A 20,668-nucleotide genomic window follows, 5' to 3' on the forward strand; every position below is an offset into this window, starting at 1 on the left:
ACAAAATTATTTTATGGATACAAAATACCAGGTCATGACTCTGCTTCTGCAAGTAATTGTTTCAGAAGCTTGTGGGACTTACACAGATACTGACAGCAGAGAGGAGAACGGAATCTCTGAGCCATGGAAAATCATTGCTCTCTTCTGACACCCTATCACTTTTCCTTCATTTTTTTCCAACTTTTTTGTGAAAGGCTTCTCTGCAGTGCTGTGGTTAAAATACTGGACCAATCTTAACTCTTTACAGGACCACCACTTCTATCCTCAATAAACTATATCAGAATAAAGTGGAGAGCTTGCAACTCTTAAGACTGGGGGAATTAATTCATTCCTACTAAAGGGAACATATTCATCCTATTTATTTTAATAAAATTAATCTCTAAAACTCTGAAATCATAAATCCAGCAAAAGACATCACAGACAAAGACTGGATGGAAGATCTGTGTTTGTGGGCTGATTTTCTTCATCCCAGTCAAGTCTCCTTCTTTCCCTCTGTTTGGAAAAGACAAAAGAGCCCAAGTAGGATAGGTTTCTTTCAAAGGAGCGTCCTGAGGCAGAAGCTCCTCAGAAAACATTAACTAGCCACACCACCTACAAAATCAGATCTGCTTTCCCAGGAAAAGCAGCCATTGATGTTGCAGATGCTGCTAGATCTTCTGAAGAGAGCCACGTTAGCTACTCACATGTAGCCCCGTGGCAGCATGGCCTACAGCAACCACACTTTCACCGCTCGAACCACCTACTTCGACGCCACAGAGCGGGCTGTTTCAGTCAGCTGCTGAGGAAACAGGTTATCTGGGCCTTCCTCCTGCTGCTTGTCTGCAAACCCACCTGTGTCCGCACACACAAAATGGCAGGAATGCACGGCATGACCGCTCTGCACACACACAAAATGGCAGGAACGCACGGCATGACCGCTCCGCACACACACAAAATGGCAGGAACGCACGGCATGACCGCTCTGCACACACACAAAATGGCAGGAACGCACGGCATGACCGCTCCGCACACACACAAAACGGCAGGAACACACGGCGTGACTGCTCCACAGTGGGGACAGTGTAAACCCCACCGAGGCACAACCAGAGAGGAGAAAAGTCCGTAAACGGGTGGGACAGAAGGGGCTCAGGAGGACTGTGCACAGCCCAAGGGATGGAAGGGCAGGAAAAGGGGTCAGGAGAGCAGCAATGGGGAGAGGTCTCAGGAGACAGGACAAAGGGGCCTGAGGAAGGGGGAAACAGGGAGCTGGGGCGGGAAGGACGCAGCGAAGGGGCTGTGGGGCGGCCGGTGCCCAGGGGAGCACCCAGGGGCGCCTCACCCGCTGCCTGCCCGCCGTCCCCGCCGCACCGCTCGACCCGCAGCAGCAGCAGCGCCGCGCCCGCCTCGCTCTCATCGCCCCCGGCGAACAAGCGCAGCACGGCCCGCGCCTCTTCGCCGCCACCGCGGCTCAACAGCTCCTCGAAAGGTGCCGGATCGCTCAGCCCCAGCGCGGCGAGCACCCGGTCCCGCAGCCACTGCAGCCGCACATCGCCCAGGCTCATGGCGGCGGCCCCCGAGGCCCGCCCGATGCCGCCCGGTGGTCACGGCAACGGGCCGGGGAGGAGCGGCGGCTGCGGCCCGCCCGCCGCCCGCGTTCCCAACGTCCCTCACGGGCGGCCGTTCAGCTCCGCGGCCCCCTGGGCGCGAAAGGCGGGCGGCTCCTCAGCCGCAGCGGAGCGGAGCGGGGCCGAGCCCGTCCCCCCGCGGCGCCGCCAGGGGCAGGGAAAGGGCTGCACAGACGGACGGGCCGGCGCTGAAGAGCCGGGAGGCGGGTTTATTCGGCATGAGTGTGAAAACAAGTGCAAAATTTAACTGGCGCTGGTCGTAGGGCACAGGTGTTAAAACAAGGTAATAGCCTCCTTTTCAAAGCGATGCAAAAAATAACACGAAAGGACGTAAACAAAGGTAAAGATGGATCGAGATCCATTCTTCATTGCCCATGGAAAAGTTAGTCCTAGGAGTAGAAACTCTGCGTGGGACCACACTGTAAAAATAGAACCTGGGATAAAAATTTCTAGTAGGCAGTTGGATTCTTTTATTTGAGTCCTCACCCAGACAGGGAAAGACTTTTCCTGAGGCTTTTACCCATCAAGGTCTCCGCACGACTCGCTTTGCAGAACAGCAGGGAAACACGAGGGCTAAGACTTCCCTTCTCCGCTTCTAATCCTGCCTTCTTCCAGAACATTAAACATCACTGTGGCTTCCGAAAGATTAAAGTAATAACTCTGGGCAGAACTCGGAATAAACAGTATTTTCAGTGCAATTTTAAATATGGCCAAAAAAAGAGCATGTTGCATTGCTATGTATAAATTTACATTTCGTAATCCTTCTGGAATACTGAAAACATACATTGCTTCTGCTGCATTGCTGAACCGCTCCCAAAGGGCATGAGATGTCAGCTTGCTTAAGTATGTGGTTAGTGATCAAAAGTCTTTCAGATGACTTAAAAGTAACCAGTCAAGAAAATAAACAGCCTCAACAAAAAAAAATGCCTACAATAGTTTTAGGACAAGCAGTAACAACTTTTTTTTTTTTTAAAGAATAAAATTAATTTACAACATTAGTTTATCAAGAAAAATGTACATTTTGTATCTATATACTTTACAAGATGCTCCAGATCTGCTATGTATTTCTATGGGAGGTATATATTACAGAATTATTTGGCTGCATTATAAGGCAATCAGTGAAGAACACTTTGTCCTACAAGAAGCCATTCGTAGGTGAGATCCAACCACATGATTATTTGCAGATAACTCTTCTGCTGACAGCAACCAAACTATGCCATATCATCTTTATTAAAATGTAAAGAAACGTGCTTAAAAGAGAAAGGCGTAAACTTGTATCCTCCACCAGAGTAAAATTTGTTCTGAAACTCCACCCTGAAACGAGACAAAAAAAAAAATCTATTAATCCAAAATGACCCGTTGTGAAGGGACACAACTGTGCAACACAAGGGTCTGAACAAAACCAATCCTAATCCTGTCACTTATGCTTTCTGTGCCAGCTATTTCACCTTCCTGTCTCAGACCCAAATTCAGTGTTTCTCAAAAGACTCAAACACACTGACATTGTGCTGTAATGGCTCATTTCTCACTTCTGCCTTGCTAATTTGCTTCCAAGTTAGTTGCAGTTAATTGTTTTGCAAACATACAATGTTATGAGGACAATACTCTGTAATGCATATAGCTCTGCCTCGTGTTTATATACTACATATCTGCCTTATACTGAAAATTTCATCAGGTTTGAAACAAAGCATTCTCTGAATCCACTCCAACGTGCAGAGCTGGTGATACTAAGACTAAGAAAGGATTAAATACTTAAAGGTTGGCAGCCCCACTTTAGCAAAAGTTTTGCTAATATAAATGTTCTGTTGAACTAACTAAATAAAACAGACCGAAGCCATGCAGTGATACAAACAGACTGAAATTAAAAACACTTACCCATGTTACTAATACTCTACAGTATGAAAAGCTGCAATACTACAAATTAAACGTACTCATAGTTTGCACCAAAATCAACTCTGAATGTGGTAGAGGTTAATAGGCATCATAAGCCAATATAATATTTGAATTTACTGAAAATATTCCAGAGGAACAATCACATTCAAGTAGCAAGCCATTCATTTAATAGGATTAAATAAATCTATTACAATAGCACGAGGTTGTTGAATTTTACACTTTTCTTTTTCACTAAAGCACCTAATATTTTGACACAAAAATTCCTTTCAAACAAGCCAGTATATGTTCAAGTGGTATAAAGAAAAAATGAACTTACCAGTGAAGTCGTATAGCATGGAGAAAAGCAGAAAGCCCCTCCATGACCAAAAGAATAAAAACTGTTAGCACAGCAAAAAAGGCTAGAACAGGGACTAGCAGTAAGACACCGTAAGTTGTATCCACACGAAGACCCACTCTCATCACCATTTGCCACAGAACTTCTGATAACTCTATTAAAACAAAGTTTTCATAATTAATGTTGATACTGCATACATTCGCCCAGTGAGCCACTCTAACTGACCTGTACTCTAGTTCAAACAGCATGACAGGATCTGCTGAGCATGGCAACTCCTCCTCCCAGTTAGCTACCCCCCTCTTCCTCCCCTAAAACACTTAAAGGTACATCTCAGTTTCAGAAGAAGATACTGGTGGCAACACTTTACACCATGTCACCATTAGTAAGGCCTAAATACCTTCCAAAGTGGTCAATCAATGGTACTGTGACTACTGATACACTGAGACAATGCTGTGTCTCTTCACAACACAGAGCAATCCATGAAGAGGATTACTAGGTTCCAAACAATAAGTCACAATTTTAGTTCAGGGGCTTTCCATAGATCATGATTAATTTAAATAGGGATTTTTTTTTTTTAATTAAGAAAAAGATGATTTCATAGTAGTATCACTTCAACAGGCCAGTCACCTCTAACCAGCATTAAAAAAATCAAGATAGATAAAAAAACAACCAACAAAAAAACCCCCGAACCACTTACGCGCATGAGCAAGACTTAACGCCCAGAGTCTCAGGTACGACGCTGTATTAGAAATACATCCCAGACAGTATTCAATGGTGTGAATTGCTTGATTCATAAAGACATCTGCAAAATTAAGCTAAAATACAAAAAGTCATTTGTATCCATTTAAATAACATAGTACAGCAGGAGAACAAAAACATTCATCTGCAAATCTTAATATACATGGAAGAAAAATTCCATTAAAGGGTAACACGTTGATTTCATATCAAGTAAAAAAAAGGTCTGCTATGTTTGAGATTCTTATTACAGAGACAACAATAAAAACTCCCAGATGTTATAGTTTTCCAGTTAGTGTTCCCAATTACTTTGTTGATAGATAGAAGTTAATGCAATTTACGTTTTCCACAAGAAATATGGTCTAATACTTGAAAACTCTTAAGTAGTAAAACCAGTCAGGGTTCTAATTCCCATTCTATCGATGTTGTAAGTTTACAATGTCAATTTTTGTGTCTTTAAAACCAGGAATAATTATTAGTAGTGCTAGTGATAAAAAATAACTAATGTTAACACTCTGAACTGTAAATGTAAGTACTTTTTGGTAACAAAGAGTGCCAAGACTAATAGTACTGCAAGTTTCAAAATTTACTTTGCAGGGAACTATGACACATTTTATTTAAGTAAACAATTCTTGCATTTTCTATACATAAGAAGCAAGAGTCTACTACTTCAGTGAAGCAAATACTATACACAGTCTGCACACTGGGAAACTGAAGCAATTTTTGTCTTTCAATTCACATGAAATCACTGGAATCAGTCAAGACCTTTAAAAATGTAGCCAAACTAAACAGCAGCAATAGCTGGGGACCAGGAATGCAGCTCATGTCTCCCAACCCCCATTAGCAATAATCCTCATCACAAGATGTAATTTGCAGGCATAAAAAGACTTTTGTCTGCATGAAAAGCCAAAGCTAATTAACAGGACGCTGGGCAGCCGTCCCCTTGCCTTAATGTTAAGAATCCATAAAACCACACAAAACCCAAGATGTCTATCCCACTTAGGGTGGACTTATACAAATAAAGCACTCTTCCTGTTCCCCACTACAGACAGATTGTGCAGCAATTTGAATATACCAAGAAATAATGATAAAATGACAAAAAATAAAAATAAGTAAATTGCATTCAGGCATCAAGATCTCTGCAAAGGTTCAGCTGATTTAACTTCCAGGGACTCAGTGTACGGGTTATCTTCTTGATTTTCCACTTCTAATTTGCCCTTAAGGATGCACAAACTAGAGATTAAGTAAAAATCTTACCTCCTCTCCATCGCTCTCTCTGTGCCCACTGTCTGAATGACTGCTTCCTTCTTCCACATCATGACATCTCAGCAGAGAGAGTTCCTCTTCGCTTTCTTTTCGAATTAGCTTGTAGCCACTCTGCAAAATGGAATCATATAACATCTTTAAGAGGACTGCCAGTGTTAATTTTTAAATTTTACTTAAAGTCGTCGCAGGCAAAGGCAAAAAGAGAGCTAGAGGAACAAAGCACTTGTGTTACAGTCAAAAACTTTCCCAGTTGAGTAGAAATACTTAGCAAGGACATTACTCTATATGCAACACACCACAGCAGAATTCTACACTGAAGATGTGTAAGTGTCTCTCAGTACTTACCCTGTACATTCTAATGCCTCGGCCTCCACCGTGCAACCAATACAAATACAGTGGTTTCCCAAAAAGCATTACAGGAACAGAAAGAAAAGCAATACTAAGTAAAAACCTCTGTAGAGCAATCTGTTTGGGAGGGAAAGAAAGAAAATGAGATTAGATCACAAAATCAAAAGGAGGAAAAGCCCTCCCATTTTCCTTTGAAGGCTTGTTTAAGCATAAGAAAAGTACTACTAATGTCAGTGGGCAGGTACTCCAAATTGAACGTGCACATTAAGTAGTCTACTTAATCAGGCCCTTAAATTGGGTTACAGACATCCAGCATCTTCAGGACTGAGTTCTAGATTATGGCATTGCTGATAACTCAGTAACATTATTTACAACACATAGAAAAGCGCCAAAATTACAAGCATGAGACTCTGTTCTCTACCCTTAATGTTAACCTGGGAGATTTTTTTTTTTCTACAAACAGGTATTTTCACAAGTCACTACATCATCTTACAACCACTTCAAGAGTAAATAGGCTATTTAATCATAATGTTTATTCAATTTCCTTCTAGTCTGACACATTCTCCTTCCTAGGGGATCACTCAGCCATCAGCCTTTCCTGACTGGTAAAGCATTATCTGCACGGGGCACAACAGGATCTTCAGAAGCTTGTAAGAACACTACTAACCTGCCCGGTGTAGAAGACATCTGTTTCACCACCAGGAAACAGGAACATGTTAATAAACTGAATCAGGATACTAGGAGCAGAGGTAGAGTCCTCTGCAGAGTACGCTAACCATTTAAAGAAGATCATAAACACAAGGTAGCCAAAGATGCACATCATGAATAAAAGCTCAGGAAGAAAAACCAAATAAATATTATACTTCTTCTTGAAATGTCTAAAAGATAAAAATCGGAAAAAAATGAAAAATTAGTTTTATAAAGATAGATCAAGATAAATACATGGCCCAAACATGTTTTCAATAAAACAGAACAGTACCCAGCACTTTTAAAGAGCAAGACTAAAACTAGAATCCAGAACTGATTTCTTCATATTCAGTGAAGTTTCAATCAGTTATTTCAGTGGAAATCAAGACCATAAGAGGCATGTATTTCTATTTAGCAACAAGTGAAATAAAATCTTGTATTAATTAATGTCTTCAGATTTTTTGGCATAAGGCTGATCCATCGTCTTATACATGTGATGGAAGACCTCTCTGTTACTGTCTTTTCTTAAGAAAAATTACACAGTAATTTTGACAATTACTATTACTCTGTTTTTAAAAAATTGTTCCGGTTTCCCTCGCCAGATTAACTGTTGTAATTCAAGACTTGACAAAAAGTATAATGTTTTAACTTCTTGTACTTACAAGTGGTTAAATACCCCCAACACGACTCCAAACGTCATGTGAGTTACTCCAAAAATCACAGACATTTTCATTTTGAAAGAATTTAAAAAACTGAGACGGTTGCTTGCCAAATTCCAGATCTGAAGAAGAGAAGACAAAATCAGCATTAAAGAATAGTGTGATAGAAGAAATAAACCGGTATCCTTTCCCTATGGGAGACTAGAATTCTACCTCAAACAGGGATCATAACCGAAATTTGAGTTTCATGAAAATAGTTAAATCTTTGACTCATTAAGGGAAAAACTCTTTTTGAATGGAGAATGTAAGAAGAAACGTATTTTTTTCCATAGTATGTTTATCTTCCTAGTACACATACCGAAATTTAATTTACAAATGACTGATTATCACAAAGGGGTAATTTAAAAGCGTAAAACTAACCGGATCAATTCCAAATGGATAAGCTCCATTGTATACACCAGTAACATTTGGATCCAGTGTTAAAAACTTATTAGATTTCAGATCCACAAGACTGCAGAGAAAGAAAAATACAAATCAGATCTGACATTGTTTAAACACAGCAACAACACACACTTTCAGTTCTGCAGGACACTGCTCCTGCTTTCCTTTATATGACGAGCTCACCCACTGTCAGTCTTTTTAAAAGAAGACTAAAATGATTTCTAAGCACAAAAGGCCTGGCTAATAAAAACAACAGCAAAAAAAGTGACAAAAACTCACAATCTGGGCTTATACACTAACTGTCTTTGAAAGGAAAGTTTCTGGACTTTATTCCTCACTCCCTTAGAATGGAAAGTTTCATTTTAAAAGCTCACAATTTGCTTTTATATAAAACTCACTAACAAACATTCAAAAAATAATTGGTATCTTTTTTTCCCTTTTGCATTTGGATGAGTTTCCACTCTAACCTCACAAAGTTTTTAATTAACACAGCACTCACAACCTGCTCGCATTTTAACCAGTCAATGGTTTTGACTCCACTATTTTAAGCTGCTTCCTGTTCCTGAGGCACAATGAGATGCAAGCTGGGAACATTTAAATACCAAAGGGCCACCACACCTCAAAACAAGGAGGTTATCCCACTGTGCAAAAAACTAGTATGCCAATTCATATAACCTATTTTATTTTTTATTTTACCATCAAGAACAGCTGTGGAAAGATTAATGATTTCTAGGTAACTCGTTTATTTTATTAACTGTTAATTTCTTTACAGTAGATGCTAATGCTGCTTGGCTATTCATTCCAGAAGCATGACCTAGGACAAACTTCTCCAGAACTAGCCCTGTGTTTTCTATTCCTCTCAAAATCTGATAGATATATATATGTATATTCAGAAACTTCTCCTGGAAAATATAGTAATTGGAGACAAATTAAAACCACAAGCATAAAGATAAATCATAACACGGGAAGCAGTGTGCTTTTTATGAATAAAAAGAATACACAACAAGACAAAGTGCTAGCCCTTTCTGTCAGGATTTTACAACACTACTGAAGTCTCCAGTCATTCATAAGAACACCTTTGTGAGACCACAAAAAGAGATGCAAAACACACTTAAGAAAGTTTAAAGACTGAATAAACTCTAGAAATATTACCTTATAAAACTAGGTGCAAGTTCTTACTACCAATAAAAAGATACTATGCCAGCTGCAGTTATTAATCACTAGAAGTTATTAGCTAGCACATAGCACTAGGGTATAGCAACAGGATTTGTTCCAGGAGAAGACTGATTGTCATCTATACCAAATGATAATCTAGAAAATGTTCCAGGTGACTGAGGATATGTTAATCCAGTAAAGCAGCACTGATAAATACAAGATTAACCTGACAGATTGACTTAATTAAATATTATCAAATTCTACTTTTGGTTTTGCAAGACATTGTGCTCTTTGTGGATTTCCCAATGTAAGACAATAAGCAATTTGATTTTTTTGTTTTTAAGTAACTATTACTGCCTTTTTTATTTTAAGCATAGATGTAGCACTTAGCCCTTATTACACTAACACTTACTACCTTAATAAGTCGATTTTGCCAGATTTCACTACATATACTTACTACTCTCAATAAAAGGATGGTTAAAATGGGTGAACAAAAGGGTTAAACTGCTGCAGGAAATATTTTTTTTTTAATGGTATAGCAAACAGAGGCATGTTACTCACCGCCAAACCTTCTGTTCAAACATTGCTGAAACATTCCATCCAGAACCAAATATATTTATTGACTTTGAAAAACAGTCATTGTAGATCAATCCAGTGTATATAGAAAACAGACCCATTAATAAAATAACATACCGGCCTTCAAATAACATTTTCATTATCTGTAAGAATTAGAAAAAAGAAAAAATAGAGAACATCATCTGTTATGTGAACAATCCACTATCACATTTCTAAGAGAAACACATTTTTGGCCATACCAAGACTTCTAAAAAAACAAAATTCTTGTGACTAGCCATTAAGGAATACGAAGAAACCTGCAGCCAGCCAAGATGTAACACAAGAAATTTTGCTTTAAGCATGTGAATATGCAATTTATGAAAGGCAGTCACCAAATGGGTGGAGTTCATCTCCCCACATTCACAGCTTCATGTCACGTGAAGGCTTATATGCATCAGGAAACAGAGCTAGCAGCAAGCAGTCTATTCTGAAAGACAATTTTGTTTAGACTGAAGAGACTGCAGAGATTTCAAGTCCCTACGCAAGTGCAAGCTCCCAGGACACAAACCAAGACTTCTCATTGGCATTGTTACACTAACAAATAGTCTTTTCAAACCACATTTCCTTCCCAGGACTACTTTTCAAGAAGTTAATAATTTGCAGTCATTCTTAATTAAACATAACTCTAATGAGAGATTCACGTGTTCCTGCATTCAAACCGCGTATCATTAAAAAATGAGTTAAAATTAAGTTTAATAAATTTCAAACTACAATTCCTTTTCAGAAACAATAAAAGAAAACGGAATTTGAAAAATCATTTTGTCCCCATGTTAATCACTGTAACCACATTCTGTAAGACACACATCGCTAAGTAGGCATAGCAGAAGGAAAGACAAGCCCAACAGTATCAACTAACTTTTCTCAACTTTCATTCCAACTTGATTAGTTCTGCCCTTTTAGAAAAAATGAATAGTTTGTTAAGTTATCACATTAATCTTGAGGAATATGGCAACTTCAAAAACAGAAAATCCTAAAACAAAGGAGAAAAAATCCCATCTAATACATGTGCAATAAATAGTACTTTTCAGAAACATAGTAACTGTTCAATTGAAGTTATCTTGCTGGATGGGGAGTAAATTATTTGTAAATCTTTTTACCTCATCTTGTGATCTTCGTAGTCTGGGGTGGTTTTCATACAGTATTGTCAGGAGTGCAAATATGAACATTAGCAGACCATGCCCAAAGTCTCCAAACATAACCGCAAACAAGAAGGGAAAAGTGATGATGGTGTAGAGAGCTGGAATGACAACATAACAGATTTCATGCACACAGCACAGGAAATGATGTTGCTGCCTGAATTATGCCTAAGCAACTGACCAACTTTAGCCTCTCGAACAATTTTCAGCTTTAAGTTTGAAAGATATTTCACCCCCTGCTAACAGATCTTTCCTCCACACTATAAATTTAACTTATTTTAAAGCTTGCTTATGTATATCCCTTAGTAATGACAACTCTGCAGTTGAGCATTAGCCAACAATTCTGAGGATAATAATAGGAGCTCAGGGGGAAAAAAAAAAAACAACAAAAAAAACAAACACCACTACACAGCAAAGAACAGTTCTCCGTGGCTATTTTGGCTCTATACGATAACGTACATTCTCCTGTACAGCATGACATAGATGACGTAGCTGCAAAAATATGTAAGGACATTAAACTAACTGGGCTGTACAACAAGCTGGGTTTTTCAAGCAACAAGCTCCACACTTCAGTAAGATCAATAGCCATTACCAAAGTTTTCTTTTTTTCCCCTAAATATCTTCTCTTATCCAAGGTAAAGCACATAAAGAAACATTATACAGCTATTACCAGTATCTTTACCAGTAAAATCACACAGCAAAATCTAATCTCATCTTACTGCTTGAACGACCATTTGTACTTTTGAAGAGTTACTGAAATTTTAAAACAGCTTCTAAGAAGCAGTATGGTTGTCACCATTTTGCCTTTACTAGTGTCCAATTCAGCAAGGTCTTTAAGCATGTAAGACGACAAGCAGTAATGACAGCACAGCTCAGTTCGGATTTCAGAAGGACCAACCTGGATTAACTTCCCCATAGTTTCCAACTCCATAAGCATCAACGATGTTTTGGAACCCTGAGGTGAATTTATTGGTACGTATCAAAGTTGGAGGAGGTTGTGTTGTTGGGATGGTATTCATGAATGAAGAAATTGTAGCTCCACTCTTCCTCTAATTGCAGGCAGAAAGGAGATACATTTATATAAAAACTCAGTTGATACTTAACCTAATAATGGTGAAAATATTTTCTCTATCAGCAGAAACATCCCTAGATTAAGCCTCATGTTTAATATTTATCCCTTTGTGCCTTCTTTAAAAAAAAGACAATGAATTACATCAATCTGTTCCTCTAAAAACCCTAATTACGTAGCATTCTAATTCTTACTTTAGATGAAATAAAAAATGAGAATCATCAGTCAATATTATAAACCAAAGATTTGTCAGTAAAAATTCCCTCCTGTAAAACAAGAAGACGGAGCTTTACTCAACACAACTAACGTAAGGGAGTTAACATCTACTTGACTAGAAATAGCATGGTAACCCAGTCAGACTTGGGTCCAACACAGAAGTTCTTATTCAAGAAAAAAAAAAACAACAACAAAAAAACCCAAAACAAACAACAGACAAAAAACCAAACACACACAACACTAAATAAAGGCTCTGATAATAAATTTTTTCATATGAGTTCACAGAGACCCAGACCTACCTGTGTCTACTTTTAGCCTATTTTAAGTAGCTATTTTCTTTCCTTATCTGTACAGTGAGTTTGAGACAAAAGTTTTTACATCAGTGAGCACTGAGCTGACTTACTGAACCTTCCTCCAAGGCATGGCGCAAGTTCTGCAGATCAGCCACCGGACACCAAACCTCAGCAATTAAACACTTATTTGTGACATCAAAACTGCACAGATTGAGTACATGATAAATGGCTTTCATCTTCTTCACTTGGATAACCCACGTATAGATGGATTCGGATGCTTTACACAGGACTTGGCGTAAGTAATCCTCAGTTTTATGCAGCACCTTTGTCCAAGAAAAAAACACAAATATTTCACTGAAAACGTAACAGTGGTCATGTTACCCACAGTAAGAGCTACTAGGAGTTGTCTGATGCTGGATCACAGTTGTAGGAGGTCACACTAACCACTGCTTCAAACGGAAATCAATGCCAAGTGCCCTGAAGCTTAATAGACACATGCAAGACGAGACCAGGGACAGGACATACAACTTTGAACCTGAACACGACTGTATTTTAGAAAGATATTCATGCATTTAACACTGTGATTCATCAAATGTCCTAGGTGCAATAACTAAAGCAAAGGGCACACTGGTATTTACTCACAGTGTGAAGATCCTGAATACGAACATTTAGTCCCTCAACAACTGTCTTGCGCTCCTCCGTGGTGTTTGGATAGGGATACACATGACAGTGATAGCTACAGAAAAACAGAAGGTTTTGTTAAACAACTGAAAAAAAATAAATCACCCAAACCCCCTACCTTCGTCAAATCTGCAACATGCCATTTAATAACCACAAAACAGATTCAATGGATAGAGTCAGTACTTTGCCTGTACTTAACAAGGACTGAGGATAAAATGACTCAAACATTTATTTGTATATTGCATAATTACAAAGCCAGATGCTATGAGGGGAAGGAAAAAATTTTAACTTCAACAACTCTGCCTGAAAATCAACACTTACAAGGAAGGGAGGCAGTGGAAAAGCTAACAGGAAGATAACCCAGGTATAAAGAAATTGTATATATTGGTTTTACTTCTTACCAATCACAAATCTTCTTAACTTTCTGGCCAATCTGTTCACCCCAATAGGACACTAAAAAAACATACCACTTTGTGATTTCGCCCTAAAAAAAAAAAAAGATGAAGAAGTTTGTTTTTAGCCAATAACCCCACTATGATATAATTAGAGAGCAAAATAACAAATTTGAATAATGAGAAAAAGCTGTGTTACTAGCATTAACCTTCCACCACTTTAGTGAAGATCAAAAAACAAAATCCAAGTGTGTCAATATCTCTCTTTTTTTTTTGGCATATTAAAGAAATACAGAAAGTTTTCAGGGAAAATAAAGGAGGTATTGTATTTTACCAGCTCAGTATTATTAGTAACAAAAAAAAAAGTCTTAAAAAATTAAAATATTACAAATTAGAATCAAAGCAAAATTTAAAAGTGACAGATTAGGCAGCCATAATTGCTGATTTACAAAAGCAAATTTTATTAGTTCAGAGAAAAAACTTCATAGAAGACCAACTGTATTCCAAACTTTTTCTCCTTAACTACTTAATGAACAAATAAGATTACTACTAAAAAGTTATGCACTGTACAGACCTAGTTAATAAATATCGAAGCAGTCATTTATGCCACGTATTCTGACCAAGAGACAAACATAAAGCCACTGCTATTCCACGATAAAGTTCTGCACTCATCACGCTGAACCATGACAAATTAATTGCCACTCCTGTAGTTATGGTGGCATCAAGACCTCTAATTTTAAGTTCTAATAATTTAAAATAGTTTGCCTCCAAGGGCACTGGGAAATCACTCACATTGATGGCAGGCACACCTGAGCAGCAATTCTGCCAAGTTTTGTGAAAAGTACAAACAAAATAAACTGATAGTTACAACGTTTACTCACTGTATCTGGGTCTTCCAGACACTCATCCAACTCGGCATACGTAAGAATAGTGTAGCCTTTGCAGACCCTCCACAGCATTTTTTCAAACGCTTCAACTTTTGCTATGTGAACTAACCCAGATACGAATCTACGGAAAAGGAAAAATTTGAAAAATAAGCTAAAATCCACAAGAAACATTAAACTCAGAGCACACCATCACTCAGGATCACACAGTCACAACAATTTCACATCTGCCATCTCTGGAGAAGGAAGCATCACCCTAAACAGGAAGGAACTGGTATATAAAATAGACTCAGTTTCTGTATGGAAAACAGACTCGGCATACAACTAGAATTATATTTGACATCATTTCTTTATGTGGCAGTAAGGTTCTTAATTTTTGTCTTGGTAAGATACCCTCTGATAACGGTGTTGCGGAGAGCAGTATCCATACACCATTTTAAAGGCAAGTAAGCAACACCATTAATAATGTTACATTTACAATTGACACTGCCAGGTGACTGAAAAGCTGTGTGTTTATCCTAGAAAAACGGAGTCTGAACAGCACAAAGTACTGATTTAGAGCATGTAGAGACTTTCCTTAACACACATATTTGGTTTGATGGGAGTTTTGTGACAGTTTTTTTGGTGCTGTCCTATTTATCTCTTCAAATAATTCAGTTTTGTTCTAAAAGTACATTTGGGCCAGACTCCTACTCTGTCCAGAACTCTTTGGCTCACCTGACATCACTAGAGTCACACAACATTCCATCTTTTACAACAACAGTCCATTATTGACAGCAGCTCACCAAGCAGTTTTGAAACAGCAGACACTGACAACCTGCCACACGTGGACCGAACCGTACCTACCCCAGCTTGGCACCCAGTCGGTGCATACAGTTGTAATCCACTAATGGCTCATTTTCCACAGATGGAAATTCTTCGTAATTTGCATGTAAATGGGAGTCGTACTAGCAAATAAAAAAAAAGATCATTCACAGCTTTTAGGAAAAAAAAATATTTTCATTCAGTTATTACTCTAAAGCAGAAAAGCTAATTAAGCAAACTATTTCGAGTGAAATATAAAATCCTTTCCTGCCTTCAACTTAGACAACAGAAAGATCCTGGGATCTCAAGTTTGCTGCTCTTAGCAACTACAGTCAGCGTTGCAAATATTGCATGGTCCATTTCTCAGCACAATTTACACACCAAAATCACACAAACAGGCCTCATTTTTCAGTTGGCATCAGCAGTAACATCGAAACAATTCAACAGAGAAATGACAAAGCTCTTCCAAGGTCAGGACTGCCTTGTGCTACCCAGCACAAGAGGCTGCCAGCCAGGTTCTCTGGGCACTGTGCACAAATAACAACGTGCAGGGCTGTAAAGCCCAACACCAAGTCACACACTCCACCAGAGCTACAAACAGCAAGCCATAAAAACGCCACATGACACACAGTCCTCGCCAAACAACGCAAGCAGTACCTCAGCTGTTCTCCTGACAAATCGCTGCGTGACATCTAACATGAACGTGTATTCTGTCAGCTCAAGCAGATTTTTCCTCAGCTTCTCTTTGTTTTTAGTTACTTCTCTCAATTCTGTCTCCAGCTTCTGCAATTGTTCCTAAGACGCGGAGAAAAAGTGACACTGAATCAGTTAGACTGTTTTGGAAAGCAGGGGAGGATGAATTTTAAGCACATGTGAATTTGCTGCAATGATGGGAGTTTCCCAATTTCTTAATGAACTTAAGCCCCACAGGTTTTATTCCTCGGTCTGACAAAGATTGCTTTGTACTGAGTACACTTGATCCTCCACTGGCATCTGTTAAGTCTGCTGTTCTGACCCTAGTGTGGGTCTTGGAATTAGAACTTCAGAGAGTACAGGGTGCGAGACACTTCTCTATTCTATTAACAGAATTACAGCAAACCAGATCGCCATTGAAAATTATGTCTGCGTTTCACAAGCTTCTACCTCTAACACAACCCTAGAAAAAGCATTCAGAGTAAACAGCACCATGTTTTGCGACGCAACCAGCACTGGAACCTGCATGAGCCTTGGGCATACAGAACTCCCACACACCCTGGAAATTTTTGGTGCAGGATAAGAGCCTTAGGTAAGTCTCAACACGACAAATGAGGCTAAAGGACTACAGATAACAGTGTAATATGCCAATCCATCAAAACACAACAGGTGACTGCTAACCCTGCGAGTCAGCTTTGACCCTTTCACAAAAATTTGGTGTTAGTATCAAATCCTCACTGGCAGTCTTTGAAGTAACATCGGCAGAAAGAAAAAAAAAAAAAATCAGACAAAACCGAAAGCAAATGCTTCCAGCTTCTCTGCCACACCTCTATAACTCAAATCATAGGTGATAAGAGAGCAAGCAATTAAGTTTGAATTAAAGTTCCAAGACCCACAGCTACACTTTCAGCATCTGTTGTGTGGAAAAGTTACCTGGATTTCTAAAACGTGTTTCAGCAAGGGGGCAGGAGGAGCAACATCTCCTTCAGGAAGTGGAATATCTGCCTTCTTAATTTCTTGTACTAAATACCCTGCAGTGAGAAAAGAAGCAGAATCAGAAAGGAAATGGTATTTCCTTACACTTTCTAGAATGCTGAGTTGACTTTCAGCTGTTATTGATGGTGCTGATCACACTGCAGCATCAGGCCCTATCCCCTTTATTCACTTATTTTAGCAACACCACACGCACTGGAGTCTTCAAAAAAGAGGGGCTGATGGAGTTCTAGGAATAAAGACACAGAACATTTCTGTCTTGGAAGTCTGCAGAAGTAAGCTATCTTCGCAGTCCTCTGACTGAAATTTTCCAACCACAAATACCTTTTAAGAAGCTTTTAACATTTCATAGTACCTCTTTGTCGCTGCAAGATACCACTTTCTGCTAATCGTGCCATCTACCAAAAATTGACGTTCTGCTCATTGACTGATGTTTGGAATAAAAAGTGTTCAAACAAGGCAGCTTAAGCAACCTTGACAACAAATGCCACTCACGCTGGGCAGGGAGATTGCTGAAATACCTACTGGGATGGTTTGGCATGACTAGCACATGCCTCTGATGAGAGATTCCAATAAAAAGCATCCCTTAACAGTAACTTTTCCTCAGGATACACTGAAGAAACCTGCATCTTGGCTGCAATGCTCTAAATACCCTTCTCTATTCATTAACTATCATGTGAATACAATTATGAATAACTTGAGGCATTTTTGAGGGTGCTTGAAAGTTCAACAGTATTGAGTTACACAATATTAAAAACAGAGTTGATCTTATAGTCAAGGAAATATCCAGAGCAAAGCTTCCATTTTCCTAGCAGAGTTTTAAGCAGTCAATACTGAAACAGTCTCAACTATTTATCAGCAACTCTTCTTCACCTCTAAGCTTAAAAAACCCCTTATATTTATCCATACGTGTTGTAGTGTAAGTGTATTATTTACTTACAGCACCAAGAACTAGAGATCAGTGGTAAAACACTGGAAGAGGTCGCCCAGAGAGGCTGTGAAGTCTCCATATTTAAAATCCCACTGGACACAGAGCTAGACAACCCAGGCTAGCTGCCCCTGCTTCAGCTGAAGCTTGACTAGGTCATCTCAAGAGATCCCTTCAAATCTGTACAATCCTGTGATACACTCAAAACTGATGCAGTATATCAACACAAATTCATAGAATCATGGGAATGGTTTGGGTTGGAAGGAACCTCAAAGATCATCTAGTTCCAACCCCCCTGCCATGGGCAGGGAAATTAAGGAAGATATCTGTATGTTCTGACCCAATTTGGTGCTACAGTCATCTCCAGCTCCAAAAATCTACATAAAGACTCTACATACATGAGCATACATATGTGCATTTTTTCATACATATTAAAGTTTTTTAAGATTCTACAGCATTCAGATCATACAAGACTGGGAAGACTGAAAAAAAAAGAACCACCAACTGTAGCTGCAACCTCCACTGTAGTTCCACTCCAACCACATAAACTTTAATAAGGCCACAGACAGAAAAGAGTAGACATGAAAGTAAAGCTCACCAAGTATTCTTTCCATCTCTTCACACTTCTTTACTTCGTTGACAAATTTTCTCTGAAATACGCTTACATTTGGGTTGAGCTGAAGGAGAAGGACAAAATGCTTATTAGGTATTCAAAACAGCGACCACCCCTAAAAAATCGGCTGTTTCTGTGACTTCACGGAGACAGTTTTGCATGAATTCCATGTGCTCTCTTTCTACAAAGTGCTTTTTGATGAGGAACATATAAAAATCTAAAAAGATGAAAAAGTCTTCATATAGTAAGGTTTTATTATAGCAGAATAATCAATGTCTTTTGCTAGTTTTACTCAAATAACTAGATCTCCTAGAGAAACCGTTCATGATCTTATTTCCATAGTTTTAAAATGTTGCTTAATGACTTTGAATTAACAAACAAACCTTTCCACAAGCAAATTTTTGTGATGGATTTCCACAGAATCTATTTGAAATGTTAAGTTTCAAAAAAATCTCTTTACGTACATCCCACGATTATGAGTGTGCAGTGCCTCTGATTTCTTATTCAGCTTTTAAATCAGAACCACTAACACATTATTTCTGGTAATGTAACAGCAATATAATGATTCTTACAGATTTGTCTCCTCTTACCTGTTGTATTTACTAGCTAGGTGTCAATTTAAGTTCTCCCAGCCTTCCTTGCAAAGATTTTGCAACTTACATTTCTGAAGAATACATGGAATAAATTCCAAAGTCTCAGTCAGCAAGCAGAGATATATAATTACGATGAGACAATGCAAAACCAAGGTTAATTACTCCCTGACCCAATTTAGTATTAGTCAGGCATGCAGTTTCCTCCGAGGTGAACTGCTCCTCCAGGACTAGACATGTTTTACCAACCAGCAGTTTGCGACACGGAGGAATAACCCTACAGAACAGCTACGATGTTTCTATGGATCCGCCAACGGGGTGGGCATATCTATTAGCTGAGCACGTACACTCGGACTGAAGTCAGTGCGGTTTTAGGCGGGTGATGGGCTCTCCCATAAAAAAACAAAAACAAAAACACAAGCTTAAACTAATTCTGTGAGAGATGTAGGACAGTCATCCCCAAAACAGCCCTCCACAGAGCCTCGGGGAGGCCGGGTCCCCGCGCCAACCTTCCACCGCCCGACCCCGCTTTCACGCGAGTGCGAGATAAGTCGCGGAAAGCAGAGCACGGCAGCGGCCTCGGAGCCGTATGTCGCACCGAGGAAACGACCCGACACCTTCCCGACGGCAGCTACTCTGCCCGGCCCGGCTCTCCCCGCGGGGTCCGTTTCCCTCCCCCGTTCTCCTAGAAAGTCGCGCCGGGCGCCCGGGACCTGCTGCCGCTACTCACGTCTCGGAACTCGGCCAGGCCGCGCTCGCCCACCTCGCTGAGGCACTCGTAGGCCGAGCCGCTCTGCAGGAAGAGCTGCGCCAGGCACATCGCCTCGCCGCGGAACAGCGAGCCCATGGCGGGCCGCGGGGCGGAGAGCAGAGGCTCAGCGGGGCGGCGCGGCGCGGCGTGCGGCGGGAGCCCGCGGGTCGGCGGCCATGGCGGAGCGGCACAGCGCGCCGCCGGCAGCGCGGCCAGCTGCTTCCGGGGGCGGGGCCGGCTGCCCCGGGGGGCGGGGCCTTCTGCCCGGGGGGGCGGGGCCATGGCGGCGGCGCGGGCGAAGCCGCGCTGCCCGCGGCGCACGGTCCGGGCCCGGCTCACGGCGGCGGCGCCGCTAACGCTCCTGCGGCCGGAGCCCGAAGGCGGGTTGGCCCGGCAGCCCCTGCCTGGAGCCCCGGGGGCTGCTGATCGGCAGCTCCTTCCGGGGAGCTCCCTCCCGCTCACGGCAAATCCCGGGAAACGGGAGGGAAAACAGCGCACTGGCAGTCCCGGATTCACCACGTGGAAAATACCTCGATAAGATAACTGTAAGGTCCGAGCCGCAGGAGAATCCCGAACTGAACAGCCTATCTGATCCATTGAGGAAAATCAGAAATAAATTATTTCTGTGCCCAGATCAGACACAGGTTGCCCATGCAAAGCATTAACTGGGAAAGAGAATTACGGATCAATACACGAAAATATCTTGTCACTTTTTAGAAGTGTAAATGATCTATCCACTGCTCCAACAACAGATGGGCAGGACAGGGTTGCCATGGAAAGGACCCGCCGCCTTGACGCGCTACACCAGGAGAAGAGAAGGAGCTTGGCAGGACCGGGGCATCCACCAGGACCGCCCCAGCCCCTCTGCAGCCTCTGGCCTGGACTCAC

The 20,668-nt window shown here is 40.6% G+C and overlaps 2 protein-coding genes across 2 annotated transcripts in view; both read right to left on the bottom strand.

Moving 5' to 3' along the window:
• DNAH10 (dynein axonemal heavy chain 10) overlaps nt 1–1,541 on the bottom strand; it is a 56,075-nt gene extending 54,534 nt beyond the window's left edge. The window contains exon 1 of the mRNA XM_086623826.1: nt 1,312–1,541. Coding sequence (XP_086479952.1) covers nt 1,312–1,541 — 230 coding nt within the window. The remainder of the gene's footprint in view (nt 1–1,311) is intronic.
• A 622-nt stretch (nt 1,542–2,163) lies between these two features.
• ATP6V0A2 (ATPase H+ transporting V0 subunit a2) lies at nt 2,164–19,876 on the bottom strand. Its single transcript, XM_086623660.1, has 20 exons — nt 19,760–19,876; nt 18,425–18,503; nt 16,839–16,936; nt 15,870–16,007; nt 15,255–15,355; nt 14,406–14,532; nt 13,534–13,616; nt 13,094–13,187; nt 12,562–12,774; nt 11,772–11,922; nt 10,835–10,974; nt 9,684–9,841; nt 7,947–8,037; nt 7,530–7,648; nt 6,848–7,058; nt 6,178–6,297; nt 5,824–5,943; nt 4,529–4,646; nt 3,814–3,985; nt 2,164–2,918 (listed from the first exon to the last, which is right to left on the bottom strand). Exons 1-20 carry the CDS (start codon nt 19,874–19,876, stop codon nt 2,816–2,818), a joined length of 2,553 nt encoding a protein of 850 aa, XP_086479786.1. The 3' UTR covers nt 2,164–2,815.
• Between the last annotated feature and the right edge of the window lie 792 nt (nt 19,877–20,668).

Source organism: Tauraco erythrolophus, chromosome 19 (genome assembly GCF_009769465.1).
Source record: "Tauraco erythrolophus isolate bTauEry1 chromosome 19, bTauEry1.pri, whole genome shotgun sequence".
In the NCBI taxonomy this organism is placed as follows: domain Eukaryota; kingdom Metazoa; phylum Chordata; class Aves; order Musophagiformes; family Musophagidae; genus Tauraco; species Tauraco erythrolophus.